General features: G+C 41.9%; 1 protein-coding gene across 7 annotated transcripts in view; it reads left to right on the forward strand.

The window, feature by feature from the left end:
• Positions 1-14,842, forward strand: part of TP53BP1 (tumor protein p53 binding protein 1) — a 35,301-nt gene that overhangs the window by 17,390 nt on the left and 3,069 nt on the right. For 2 of the 7 annotated variants that reach the window (XM_085301563.1, XM_085301565.1), the window contains exons 11-23: positions 1,208-1,327; positions 1,903-2,139; positions 2,687-2,744; positions 4,003-4,095; positions 5,099-5,609; positions 6,876-7,028; positions 7,603-7,892; positions 8,222-8,398; positions 8,615-9,036; positions 9,168-9,359; positions 11,926-12,129; positions 12,682-12,894; positions 13,461-13,555. In XM_085301563.1, coding sequence (XP_085157689.1) covers positions 1,208-1,327; positions 1,903-2,139; positions 2,687-2,744; positions 4,003-4,095; positions 5,099-5,609; positions 6,876-7,028; positions 7,603-7,892; positions 8,222-8,398; positions 8,615-9,036; positions 9,168-9,359; positions 11,926-12,129; positions 12,682-12,894; positions 13,461-13,555 — 2,765 coding nt within the window. The remainder of the gene's footprint in view (positions 1-1,207; positions 1,328-1,902; positions 2,140-2,686; positions 2,745-4,002; positions 4,096-5,098; positions 5,610-6,875; positions 7,029-7,602; positions 7,893-8,221; positions 8,399-8,614; positions 9,037-9,167; positions 9,360-11,925; positions 12,130-12,681; positions 12,895-13,460; positions 13,556-14,842) is intronic. The other 5 variants (XM_085301564.1, XM_085301566.1, XM_085301567.1 and 2 more) reach the window with 5 other exon arrangements.

Raw genomic sequence — 14,842 nt, forward strand, 5'->3', positions numbered from 1 at the left:
TCCCTCGCTCTTTCCCTCGCTCTTTCCCTCGCTCTTTCCCTCGCTCTTTCCCTCGCTCTTTCCCTCGCTCTTTCCCTCGCTCTTTCCCTCGCTCTCCTCCTTAAAATTCAGGAGTTAAGTAAGTTGTGAATTGTGTTATTAGGGTAGTATCTTGGATGAAGTCCAAGGAGCAAGTACAGTTTAAGAAAAAGGGGAAAGGAGGGATTAGTGACAAACATGATGAAAACCCATTTTGACTTCAGAATGGGGAGAAAGGGGATGGTCATTAATTCTGTTAGTGTTGTTAAATAATTCTATGCAATTTGGAAAGAGTGCAATCTGCAAATTACTGATATACCACACTGAGGGTTTGCAAATAGGTGGTAGGGATGAAGAGAGAGAGGAACATTTTAACCGTTTATTTATTTTCTCTGTTGAATTGTGGAAGATCCAAACATGGTAAATCTATCAGGGAGGTGGTTTCCCTAGTGGGATAGGCTACCTCATCCAACAGACCCTGCAGACCCTTACACTAGAGCCTGCGTACGGAGGGGCAGAAGTTCAGGAATGGACAGAAGTGTGGGGCAGTATGCAGCTGATTAAGAGAAATGATACTGCAGCTTCATAAGGTTTCCTATCCAGGAGAGTTTCTACTATCGTGGTCTAACCCTTGACTGACTGCTGCTAGTTGAGAATGTGTTCAGGTTCATAGATGGCTATCAGAAGTATATCTGCTGACCATCAGTGTATCTAATGATAAAGCATCATTTTGTGCAAGTTTTCAGGGTACTAATTGGGCTTTATATGCTTTTCAATGTATAGCTCTGTCAATTCAGTTTAGTTCTAATCTTTCATTTCTCTTTTTGGTCCTATCTCTCTTTTCTATGAAAATTCTGAGCATTTTTCAAGCAAAGCGGTGTTCTATGAAAGTCTTTATCCATGGCAGGACATTTAGCCTTAATTTATTTAGCACCTGGGGACAACTGCATCAAGTTGACCACAGCCTGAATTTCACTAAGAGAGTTCCTGAGATAATTCACAATGCACGTCACAAAAATGTGAGCAAGATCAGTTAGAGAAGCCATCCTGAGACTAGTAGCTCTTCTGGTTCTACCGTAGTGCAGCACTGGGGTTATGTTTCTCACCATTTCCAGTGAGCCCTGTGTTTTTGGTATTTGTGGAGGGGGCTCCCATCAGATTACTAATCCTGGCTCTCCCTGTCTTTTAGGAACCCCGTTTCATTTTACTTTGCCAAAGGAGGGTGATGTCATTCAGCCCTTGATGAGCATAACACCACCTCTTATTGGCCAGCTTAAAATGGGCCCCAGAAGACACAGCACACCAATTGGTGAGTTTGACCTAAATGGCCCTGTTCTGCAGTGGAAGCCTGTTTGGAAACTTTTGATTCTTGATGCAGGAGGATAACTTAAACCTAGCTAGGCAGAAAACATTGCTGTCCTTTGAGAAGGGGGTTGTCATTTTCCACTGTTTCCTCTTCATGTTCACTCCTTGTTATCTAGTGAAGGGGTTTGCTCCCTGAGTAATAGGATAGTATGGAACATGTCTCCCTTGAACTCATTGCACTCCCAAATACACCTCTATTAAACGATGCAAAAGACCTCTGTGATTAGTGAAAAGAAAGAGTTTTAATTTAAAAGATGACCATTCCCAGTACTCATTATCTTTTTGCAGGACCTTGTCAGGTTCCCAGAACAGCAGTCTGGACTTGCTGAATAAAAGAAGCTGTATATTTTTGCTTTAGTAATAGTAATATATGCTGGTCACAAGCTAAAAATGATATCCACTACTGCACCATTGCTAGTAATGCATACAGTGAAGCATCTTCAAAACACAACTGGGACCTGAACCCTGGTGTGGTGGGCTACAACAGCTACTCTCATTTTTACTTTTTTCTGTTTTCAGTGGATGATAGTTGTCCAGACAGCACTATAGCAACTAGTGATGTAACAGCAGAGGGCACAATGGGGACCAACAGTGTCACAGTAGAAAGTGCAATAGTATCAGCAGATGTGTTGGAAGTGTGCGAGAAAGGAGATTCCGATGTAGCTCCTGATGCTGATGGGAAACTCTCTCTGCGAATGAACCTTATAACCCCTTTGAATGATGAGAGTGAGGAGTCCCTGCCATTCAGCTTGGAAAGTAAGAGAATGGAACCTGGGAACGTAGACATTTTGTCATATCTCAGCCGTGACTCAAAATCGTTCAGTGGCATTCCCTGAGACTGTCTCAGAATCAGCTTCTAAAATCTTTCTCATTTTTCTTTCTGGGCAGTGTCACTTAAGTTTGTTTCTCTGTTTCTGCAATGCTCTAAACAAGCATGGAGTGGGAGGAGGCCTCTATTGTGAGGAAAGGTATTTCCAGTAGACAAAAGATTATGATGTACAGAGGCTGGCAGCATTCCTGGACAGGAACTGAGTTTGTCTATATTGAGGAGGGAAAAGACATGAAAAATATAATCTGGAGAAAAAAAGTTTTGACAGTGAAGAGTAACATTCAGTGTAGTATTCTAAAACTTGTACAAGCCCAGGACCATGATGAGAAGTTGGGAGGGGAAGCGTAGATACCTTTCTTCCCATGACAGTCAGCCTCTCTAGTTGCTGGGAGTACATGGGGGGTCTGAAAATGGGAAGAGGAGGCTGTTCAGGGGTGACACTGAATTCTTCCTCCCTTCCCCCTCTTGTTTCAGAGCCTACAGCCAGTGAAAGGAAAAGTGGGTCCTCTGCTGTTGCTGGGGCTGTTGCCAGGTAACTGAGGCTTGTTGCTATGCAGAAAGGTTGAATACAAAGGTCTTTGTAGATATTTCTCTGCTCATTACCAACAGCAGGGGAAAAAAATAAAATGAGACATGTAAGCAGGGAGCTCTTTTAACAGTAGCCATGGCATTCACTCCTTAGTTCTTGCAGTGTGTTTTGTATACATGGGCATGGATATGAGGTTAGTGCCACGCATGCTGTTCTGCTATAGACTTTGTGCCTTCCTACTAACACCTTTATTTTGCCCCTTTTGATCTATAGTCAAAGCAGAAAGTCATGTCTCATTCAGTCCAAAATGCAATCCACACTACACACCTTAAATTTCAAATAAGTGTGTGTGTTTCTTTCTTTCTGTGCTGCACAATATTATGGAAAGAATCTCAACTGTTGAGGAGGGTTTTGAAAGAAAATACTCTTTCTGATGTGAGGCTGATACAAACATAACTAACCAAGTCAGTGGTATACTGAAATCACGGTTAACATATTGACCAACATTTAAGTGTTTCCCTTGTTCTTTTCATGTGTATTTTTGTATCTGTTACATGGCACTTAAGAAATAAGGTTTTGGGGACAGGCTGATTGCAAGGCATTGTGCAAATACAGTGCAGAAAACTGCTGGTTTTGAGGAATAYGGTTTGTAAGTACTAATAATTTGAGTCAGAAGATAGGGACCTATAGTCATCTGACTGAAATATAATGGTTTGAAGCAATGATAACATTCTGAAATAAACTCAATATCTTTTGTCACAGCATTGCATGCTGGGTGGTAATTATGCCTCACTGTTGAAAATGGATGGCCTTTGTAGGTGCAGGTTGAATTTGATCTCTTGGGGTCTACTTTATAGCTGTCATTCACAATATTTTTGCAGTGTCATGAGGATCCTGACAAGCCATAAATGATTTAATGGTGTTTCCTGGTGGTTATGAAAGGTAGTGATTGGTGAAATTTATGAAAATGCTGACATTTTCCACCCTACATTTCCTGGAATTGCTCAATTGCTTTTGGCTGTGAGGGTTTCKGAAGAAATGACAGAAATGCTTATGTAATTGCAAATTGTTTCTTGACCTTTGAGACTGACCATCTCAATCTTTATTCTGTGGCTGTATAGGTCACCAAACTCAATTTTAGTACCAGTTGGATTTCTTTTTTTCCAAGTGGCTAGAGAATTTTATTTTTCTGTCAAGGAATTTTTCTGTTCCCTGATTTGTGTGGTTTTTGTTTGTTTGCTTTCTTAATCTGCACTACTAGCTCCCAGAAGTCATCATCTGTGTTTAATCGTGTTTGTGAAGTTCGACGAGAGGATGAGGCCAGAGGCCATGGTCTTTCCACTTCTCCATTTAGGTAACTACTCTCAATCTTTGCCTGCCAGTCCTGATAGGACTTAAATGCACATGTGCATTTCCTATGTCAAAGAAGCTCTGCTAGGTCACAGCATTTCAGTGACTTAGAAGGTTGGAGACAATACGGTAAGTAGAATAAGTGCTGTATGTTTACCTCATATGGTAATCAGACTCATCTTTTTGACTGAGAGGTGACGTGACTGCAGCTAGTTAACGTGCTTAGGTGAAATCTGGGTCTTGAAAGAGCTTGACAGCATATATAGAGCTCCTTCCATGCCTTCTCTTGCTCCTGTCCCCAGATCTTCTGACTTGTTCTACTTGTTGCTATTTCTGCTGTTGTCTCTTCTCCAAGTCTGTCTGTTTTCACTGTGTATGGTTGCTTTTAGAAGGACTGTACTGTTGCATAGCTGATGGGGATAAGGTTGCTGGCTGGAGTATTAGGTGCAGGAATCTTCAAACTCGTCCAAGTCTCTTAAGTACATGAGGGAAGCCAAATGGATGCTTCTTAGTAAGGCTCATTATATGATCCCGTGTAATATCTGATAATGCTGTGACTGGGCAGAGAAATTCTAGTGAAAACATGAGATGGCATTCATGTTTATGCTCCTGCCTTTTTTCCCCAGGTCTGGTTATCATTGCTTCAAGCCAATGGAATGGTGGAGCAGACTGTAGCAGCTTCAAGGATGGCACGACTTCCAGAAGCATTTTGCGTAGTTGGTGCCTGATATGTGGAGCATGGGTTGCTTTAATAATGTTTGCAAAAGCTTTAGAATTCCTAGTTCTGTATAGGTGTCAGCCATTCTCCTTGCAGGCAGCTGAATCAGTTGAGAGATGTCAAAAGTTTATTTTATACTTTGAAAGCTCACCAAGTGAGTTCGATACAGTTCTACAAAGCATTTGAATGACTGCCATTTTTAAAAAAAATGTTTTCACTTGAGTGGCAGAATATTGGAATTCTTCCCTTTTTGATCATTAATGTTGATCTGTATGTAACTGATTTGCAGGGGGAATCTGTTCAGTTTTCCTGGCACACAAGAAGATAAGGAACTGTGTAAAAATCCTGGTGACTGGCAATGCCAGCAGCACAAGGCAGAGGACAGTGGTGGACAGGTCCAAGTTCCTCAGCGGTTGCAGCAGGACTGCAATCAACAGTCTTCTCATGCAGAGGAAGTTGAATTTGTGGAGACTGGTACTATAAGGAGTCAGACCGAAGAAGGGGAAAGAATGCCAAAGAAATCAAGTAAGGCTGTGACAACTGAAGAGAGGGCCGAAGGCCAAGAGAAGTGGGCAAACACCAATAATAAAGGGATTCAAACTGCAGCAGATTGTATTTTTGCCCCGACAACTGTTACAACAGCCACACAAACAGCACAAGAGCTTTATGGGCAGGTGGAAGTGGGAACTAGTATGTCTGGACAAAGACCTGACCGACAAGATGCAAGCATCCAAACTGAGGAGAATGGGGAAAAGCTCGTGAATGCCTCTGGAGAGGACACAGACTCTCTGCACAGTCAGGTGGGATGAAGGCTGCTTGTGTTTAATTTTACTGGTTTAGACCAGTTGAATATTCCTTCAGTCAGTAAATCACTTTGGGTCATTTTTTTCTGACAAGAAAAAAACAAAAAGCAACAATGCCACTTAAAAATGTTAGTGTCACAAGCTTTTCTGTGTGTACTTTACACAAATGCTAAGATAGTGAGTTTGGGAGGTAAAAGTCTCTGTTTTCTGGAGAAATGTGGTAGGTGATTTTTTTGGGGGGAGGTCCAGATATGGTTAAAGCTATGAWTTTTTTTTAAAAAAAGTCACCTTCTGTTGAATGGAGGTAGAAGTTGCAGGAGATTTTGAATGAAGGATTTGATGTCTCTTGCTTTGCACCAACCAACTTTTGGTACCTTATTCTGTCACTCCATCCGATGAATAAACACACTAGGGAAGAGCTCTTCCAGAGAAATCACTTGAAAGTGTCCATAATAAATTGTCATCTTGAAAAAAATACAGAGCATTCTAACAAGGAGAATAACTTCAAGTTAATATGTCAGAAAGTTTGCATGCTTGAGAAAAATCACTGCTTCAAAGTTGCAATTTGCATATTTCCATGTACCCATAAGGACAAGAAAAATAGTTGTTTTTAAACTTGAATTAGGAATAGTGCATTCTTTGGAAAATTTGAGATTAGCAGGGCAGCTGATGTACACTGCAACAGTGGTGTGATATGTCTGAGGGTCTACTGAGTGAAAGCAGTATCAGAAGCCATACTAAGCAACTTTGCTGTTTCCTTCTTAGACAATTGTGATTTTTTTTCTCCCCTCTTCCAACCTCGTTTTCTCCCCTCCTCCCCAAGGTAGTCATCAAAATGTGTTGTCTGGTAAACTTTAAACAGTTTTTCCCCCATTCAGAGTCTTTCATTTTGTTGCTTTTAATGTGCAACAAAATGCAGATGCTGAAAGGTTCTTTGCCGCAGTACTTTAGCAGTACCATTTGAACTGTTTGTATCTAGTATCTAGTGCTTGCTGACTTAAATCTGTTTCCTTTGACATCCAGTGTAGGTGTTTCTGCACAATTTTTCCAAAAGTAATTGGAGTTTAGGAATGGTAACATTTTATATGTGAGAAACTAGAAGAAATTGTCGTATGAGAACTGGACTACCAGGCAGATCCTGTTTGAATGTAGCTATCTCCTGATAATACATCATGGAAAAAAACTGTGTTGCGAAGGTATCTCTACCCAGAGGAAATTTTGCTTTTGTTTATGGTCTGTTCTTGATTTATCCTGTTGTTACAGGGAGAGGAGGAATTTAACCTTCTTCATCCACCCAGAGGCCGAGTTCAACATCGSCACATACGAACTATTCGAGAAGTACGCACTGTTGTTACGCGCGTCATCACAGACGTTTACTACATAAATGGTGCAGAGGTGGAACGAAAGGTAGTTGAGGTAGGTTCTTGTTCCCAGGGCTAAATGTAAAGATATATTAGCTGAAAAACAAAATGAATTCAAATGAGAATGTGTTGTGGCTGCAGAAAACAAGAATTGAGTGAACAAGTCAACCTGCTGAGGGGGTAACTTCTCCATCAGTGAACACGTAGAGTGTGTAGTGCATGTTGAAAGCTATGTATATGTTGCTGGTGTATTTCGTACTTGTTACTGTATTCAGAAGACATTCTGTTGTCTTTTTTTCTTCTTGAAGAAGACTTTATCCTCTTCTAGTTATTTTAAAATTCTTGGGGAGGTTGTCAGAAAAGAGATTTCAGAAATAGCAGAAATTCCTTTTGGTCAGCAAAAATCACTTCCACCTTTTTAATCAAGCTATGTAAGGTAATTTTGCCTCCTAGCCTGTTCCGCAACTCCATGGCACTGAGAATGCCCTCTCTACGTTTGATCAGCCTAGACTCTCTCTGGGTGATTATCTATTCTATTTCATGAATGTGGTTTCAACTTCTCCATTTTGTTGCATGGTGATTATAGTGCCTCCATCTAGCAACCATTTGTCCCTCTCTTTTCTCATTAGGAGACTGAGGAGCCTGTAGTGGAGTGCCAGGAGTGCGAGACTGACACATCCTCCTCTAGAACTGCAGTGGGCTCATCACTGACATCAGGGGATCTTGGTGATGTCAGCTCCTTCTCATCCAAGGCCTCAAGCCTCCACCGTACATCCAGTGGAGCAAGTAGTGGTCACTCTGCCACACACAGCAGCAGCAGCTCAGGGCGAGGAACTGGAATTATTAAAGGGAAAGCATGCGGGATGGAAACTGGAGAGTTTGCTTTACCCATGGGCAGAGGCATCTTAGGAAAACTAAGGTACCAGCAGAGCTTTGGGAAAAGAAGAGTAGATATTTTGTAGAAGTGAACAGCTGACTTGGGTTGAATGTGAAGCAGGGTAGACCTTAAACCAAGAATTTTTTGGCTTGATATGAAGAAATGAGGAAATAGTCTTTGTTTTCCTGTCTCTTCTTCCTGAAGGGGTAGGGTTGTTTCCTTGTGATGCATTGCTTCTCTTAAGTTCTTGACAATTTAGCCGTGATGAGGCAAATTTTTTGTCCAGTTGTCAAACTGCAATGAAAACTGTGGGGATCTAATGAGCTGGCAGCTCTTTTTCAAACAATTAACTGAACTAATTAATTCTCTAGTCCTAGGAAAGGAGCTGGTCAGCCAGCATCTCCTCTCAGGGTAAGCCAGATGGGAGCACTTCCTTGTGAGGAAGATGAGGACTCTATGCTTGGCACTCGTCAGGGTGGAAGAGCACCTGTGACACCTCGTGGGCGAGGAAGAAGAGGCCGTCCACCATCTCGAGCAACTGGAACAAGGTACCCCAAAAAAGGAGACTGTAATCTAAACTGTATTGTCAAGGAAGAGAATAGGGAGCTGTTGTCTTAATGTGACAGGAAAAAAGGAGTACAGAGTATTTCAAGAGCTAGTTTTCAGAAGTAGCGTGTAGCAGCTGCACACATCTCACCCAAATGTTCTATGCCTAGTAGCTGCTTTTCTTGATCTTTCTGGGGCTACTTTTCTCTTTCCTACAGAGATTTAACTGGATTGCCTGGTGTGGAGGATCTCTCTACTACAGCATCACCTGAGGAGAAATCGTTTATTCGTACAGTTCGCCTGCCAGATGGAGGGGAGAAATCTGACACTGCTGGCTTTTGTGCCTTACGTCGAAGTGACTCTCCAGAAATTCCATTACAAGTGCTGGCTGGTCCTTCAGACTGCACAGACTCATCCTCTGGAAGCAGCTTTGTGGGCCTCAGGGTTGTAGCAAAGTGGTCCTCAAATGGTTACTTCTATTCTGGGATGATTACCCAAGATGTTGGGGCAGGAAAGTACAAGCTGCTTTTTGATGATGGGTATGAATGTGATGTGCTAGGAAAAGATATTTTACTCTGTGACCCTATCCCACTGGAGACTGAGGTGACTGCACTTTCAGAGGATGAGTACTTCAGTGCAGGTAAGAGCAGTACTGAAGCTCAATCCTTGGCATCTCTAAGCTGCTGGATCTAATGGGAGATGGGTGCTTGTCCAGGAGGATGAGAAGCCTGGATGCAGTTGGTTAACAACTGTCATTTGCTGTCTTGTCAGGTGTAGTGAAAGGACATCGGAAGGAGTCTGGGGAGCTGTATTATTGCATTGAAAAGGAAGGCCAGAGGAAGTGGTACAAGAGGATGGCTGTTATCCTGTCTCTGGAACAAGGAAATAAGCTCCGGGAGCAGTTTGGGCTAGGTCCTTATGAACCTGTCACCCCCCTGACCAAGGCAGCTGACATCAGCCTCGGTAAGGGGATACTGCAGTGAGCTCCTGTATGTGATTTGAAGACCTCCCATTCTGCATCTTATGCCTCTGAGATATTTGTGTTTCCTGGTCTGAATTATTCATATCTAGATCTTTCTGGGTGTTCAGTAATGCTTTCAGAGTTGAGTGGGAACTACTTAAGAATTGAGCTGAGCCAGATCAAAGGTCCATCTAGCTCTGCACACTGCCTCAGACCACAGCTTTTCTGAGGTTACTGGGAGAGATTGAACAGAGAGCACAGGGAAACCTAGTTCCTCTGGCTATGGCTCATTAGAATCATAGAATTCTATGATTCTAATCATAAGGGTAAGGTTGGAAGGGACCTCTGGAGATCATCTAGTCCAACCCTCAGCATGGCCCGTACGGGGATTGAACTCGCGACCTTGGCATTAGCAGCACCACACTCCCACACTCTAACCAGCTGAGCTAAGCCTTAGTTGGACTCTTCTGTGCTCTAAAATAAAATAAAATAAAATAAATTTTAAGGGAAAAACTCAGGTGAGTATAAATACAAAATTGAGAGCAAAACAAAATCTAATGTGGTGTGTAGTCTAGACTTCATAATGAGATCTTTGAGATCCTTTCCTTATTGTTTGTCTTGCCCAGAGAGTTAATGGTGTTGGCTAGCTTGTGTTGACTTAGTTTTCACATGCAACCTTACCACCTTACTTGGGGTTTTACTCTTTCTTCTTCAAACTTATCATACAGTCTTCAGGCTCTTCCTCTAGATTTAAGCCATGAGTTGTGCCTTTGCATTATACTTGAGGTTGTTTCTTCTTCACTGCTGGTTCTTTCCGGGGTTATACTGCCTGTGTTGCCTTCCCACAGGAAAGCTTAATGTGATTGTTTATTTCAGGGCCTGGCCCTTTTCCTGCTTACCTCTTCTGCAGATCCTTAAAATCTTTTGGTGTGTATGGTAATCCATGTGCCATACGTTGTGACATACAAACTTTGTTTCATTAAGTCTTTAGGGCACTCTAGTGCACTGAGCAGTGCAACTGCTGAATCAGCTTTTGACTGAAAACTACATGTTGTCATTTTTATGTGTTACTAGAATACTGTCAAACACAATAATAATGTGTCCCTGAAGACAGACTGGGCCTTTCTTCTATCTACAGTCTGTGTGAAGGATCCTGGATTGCATTGGATCTGAAATTTTGACTGGCTAATATCCACCACCGCCAGTAGGGGGTGGTCAACGGGTACTTCTTCCCAAGTGCTGGCACCAGTGCCTTCATGCACTGTTATGGGTTATTTTGTGACAAATACTTTGATCCTGCAGTTCTTGGTGTCTGATAATACTGAAGTGTCCTTAGCCTCAAATTCCTCTCCATGTATAACCACCACAGCTTTGTAGTTACTTTAAGCACAGTTCTAGTCCCTGTTTTCTTCAACTCTAAATCCCCTTTCCAATTCAAGTCTTCTGTTCCTCCATCTTCTTCCCCTACTCCCACATTTCTCAACTTCACACGTCTCTTAGCACATCTCTTAGCAGTTTAGATTGAAATTGTTCTGTCACATTAATGTGACTGGGCTGAAAGAAATCTAGAGTGTTAAAGGAAGTCAAAGATTTGCTCAAACAGGAGCAAATCAAGACAAGAACAAAAGCAGGAAAAAAGAAGTGACATTAACAATCATTCTGGATAATGAAGTATTTTCTACATATCGGTCTACTGATACAGCAGGTTAGCCAAACTTCTTGTAGCTAAGTTTTCCTGGCCTGATTTCTGTGACATCACAGCAGAGTCAACTTTGGCTTTCTAAAATATCACCTAGACTTTCTTGACTTCCTATTTCAATTTAACTGTTCCTGTGTTCTCACTCACAAATTCATATAATGTCACTCATTCAGCCTCTATACAGAGAGTTGCTGAGCTTGAGGAGCCACAGGCAGGTGCCTCACTAAGAGTGAAAGCCACAGAAGCAAGTTTTAGGATGTTGGTTGAACTGTAATTCTTTCCCACATTCAAGCTCTTACCTTGAAGTCAACACTATTCAGTTTAGTCCTTGTTCGTTAAATAATTGAACTGCGTTGGGTTTGCTGCTAATGAAAATACTTATGTTGATAGTTTTCTTGGAGCAACTGATGTGTAGATGTTTGCTTGTGTCTCTATCAAATGGCTGGCTGTGTAAGTCAAGCAAATTGTGTCATAGGCCACRTGCTGTGTATGGCTGCTTTTTAAGTGAAACTATGTGTAAGAAGCGTGGGTATTTTCTTTAAGAGGGAACACAGATGCTTGCAGATAGATGACTGAGAGTGGTGTACTTCCAAGATGGTGGTTGCTGTGCTCGCTTACAGTTGGTTGGTGGCTGCTGTGATACTGACTGACTGTTTGGCAGTACTGGGAGGAAGAGAGACTGGTAAGACATGGAACCTGAGAAGAAGGATGTCCATGCAAGAGTTTTTTTGCTCTTTTCTGTCAGAGGGTGATAGTACATACCTTCTAGGTACTTTTTAAATTTGTCCATCTCTGGACTGATATGTAGCATGAAAGATTATGGAGTTATGTGACAGCTGGTGACTAGTCTCTGACATACTGTGTTATAGATAACCTTGTGGAGGGGAAGCGGAAGCGACGTAGTAACCTTGGGTCTCCCAGCACTTCCAGCAGTAGCACAACTCCTACTCGTAAAGGACTGGAGAGTCCGCGCATCCCACTGGGAATGCTATCTGGGAAGAGGAAACTTGTTGCTTCTGAAGATGAGAGATCCCCAGCTAAACGTGGGCGCAAGTCAGCAATAGTAAAGCCTGGTGAGAACCTTGTTTTCTGCTTTTAAACTTGCCATCAACCTTTATTTCCTCCCTGATATTTCTGTAATTGATCTTTCCACTTACCATAAGCAAAAAGCAGATGAGATTACCTCTTTGCTTGGCAGGGTTTGAGACTGATTCTCCTTGGATGCATTCAGCAACCAGAGTTACTTTTATCGTAGTTTGAATATTAATCTGCAGTGTTCTCAGTTTTGTCTTTTGGAAGTGTGCTTTGCGACACATTGTTCTGACTTTAACGTGTGATTTGCCTCTCTCCTTGCTTATCTGTTTAGTCAGACTTCTAACATTTACTGGTCGGAAGGGCCTGGCAAACACTGTCCCATTAGTCATTCAGACTGTGATTTGAAGATTCTTTACAACCATAAGGGTAAAAGATCCCCACCTGACCTAGCTTAAGGCTGACTTGATTTTGTCTCTCTCTGTCTCTGCTAGTGAAATAACCAAAATTGAACATAATCTAATTTTTTCCCAGGGTCTTTCTGTTGAGCCTGGCTTTTGGGACTCATGGTCCTTTTCTCTCTCTCTCCACAGTAGCTGTGAGAGCAGCAGAGTTTGTGAGCACCTGTGAAAGTGTAGATGCTATAGATCCTCCAGTACTGGAGGACCATCATGGCCCATTGCCTCACAACAAGACCCTCTTTTTGGGCTATGCCTTTCTTCTCACCATGGCAACACCGAGCGACAAATTGGTCAATCGCCAGAAGCCATCAGATGGTCCTGCAGGGAGTAGTGAAGAGGAAGAAGGTGAGATCAGTCTCCCCATTGCATTTCGAAGTGGAACCATGTGGCTTTAGGAAAAAGGCTGGATGCTGTCTGATCAGGCATTTCTGTGAGTGCTGGTTTTTCATGCTGCTTAGTCCAAGATATATTAGGCACTTTGAAGAAAGGAACTAAAACTCAGATTAAAATGTAGCAAGCATTGATGATGATCACAGGGCTGTTCAGGAAGTTAAAAARAAAAAAAAAAAAGTGAAAATTAGTGAGATAGGAAGACTTGGAGTAGTATAATATGAGAGGGAAGGTTATCAGAGATACAAGATAATGCTAAGAGCTAAGAACCACAGGACTTAAAAGCATGGATAGGTAGTTCTAGTTTGATTTTGCTACGATGGTGTTTCATGCAATGAACTGCAGCATGATAAAAGCCACAACACATTCACTTGGCTAGCTTGGCCGGTGTTGTGCTCCCCTTGCTGCTGCCTTTTCTGTATTCTCCTGAGGGTTTCATCAAGATGAAAAGGCTGGAGTCTGTCTTGGTATGGGTATGAGCATCTTACAACCACAGACTTAACTTTCTATTTCTGCTCTAGAATTTTTAGAGATGACTCCATACAACAAACACTACATAGCACAGCAACTGCGAGCAGGAGCTGGCTATATCCTGGAAGACTTCAATGAAACACAGGTAAGAGCTTGCAGAGTGACTTAGAGTCATAGAATCACAGATTAGTAGAGGTTAGATGGAACTTCTGGAGATCTAGTCCAACACCCCTGCTCAAAGCAGAGTTTTTTAGAGCAAGTTGCTCAGGACCTTTTCCAACCATTTTTTTTGAGTATACCCAGGAATGAGGGCTCCGCAGCCTCTCTGGGCAGCTTGTCTCAGTGTTTGATCATCCTCAGTAAGAAGGTTTTTTATTATGTTTGAATGGGTTTTTTGTATTTCAATCTGTGCCCATTGCTTCTTGTCCTTTTGCTGGATACCACTGAGAAGAGTATGGATCCATCTTCTCTGTGTCCTCCCATCAGATGTTTACATGCATTGATAAGATTCCCTTTGGCTTTCTCTTCTCGAGACTCAAAAATCCTGGTGCTCTCAGCTACTTCTCACATGCCAGATGCTCAAATCCCTTAATCATCTCAGTGGCCCTTTGCTGGACCTGTCTTTCGCTCTGGGTTTTCCCGTAGAATAATGCAGTCCTCCAGATGTGGTCTCACCAGTGCTGTGCAGAGGGGAGAGATCACCTCCTTTGACCTGCTGTAAGCACTCTTCCTAATGCAGCCCAGGATGCTTTGGCCTTCTCTGCTGCAACGGCGTTTTGCAGGCTTGTGGTCAACTGGTCATCTATGAGGACTTGGTGGATACACATACATGCTCACACACACATATCTATACACATACATACATATACATATATGATATGGCAATTTACTATCAAAATTTAATTTCAGCTGCTTTTGCAACTTGTAGGGGGCCTGCCTAACCCAGTAGTTAATCGTCATACAAAACGGCAGTGAAGGAGATATATTTGCGATAAACTCAAATGACCTCTATTAAAAAGATTTTAAAAAGAATATGAGCCAGTTAATCCGAAAGATCCCAAATAACTCTGATAGAAGACTGAGCCCCATTGGTGTAACTAAAATATCATCATTAAATTCTTCACCAGCTGCAATCAATAATATTGTTTTCTATAAAACAAGTTTTTTCAGATGGGCTGCTGTCTTTGTAAGAACAATCCAATTTGTCTAATAACTGGAACCAATGATCCTTAAGTGTATACAAATAATTTGACCTAGTCTTTGGCAAAATTGTAAATTTAAGTAAAAGTGACACTAAATGAAATTATTGGAGTCCAAATAAATCTGGTAGGTGAAAAGTTCTATCTGCAAACATACAAACATTCATTCATGGCTCTGTGTGGACTTTTTTTTTAAAAATAGCTGGGACTATTCATGCTCTCAACATCCTCTT

The sequence above is a fragment of the Rhea americana genome, unplaced genomic scaffold, assembly GCF_003343005.1.
Source record: "Rhea americana isolate MKP2758 unplaced genomic scaffold, rheAme1 scaffold_178, whole genome shotgun sequence".
Lineage (NCBI taxonomy): Eukaryota > Metazoa > Chordata > Aves > Rheiformes > Rheidae > Rhea > Rhea americana.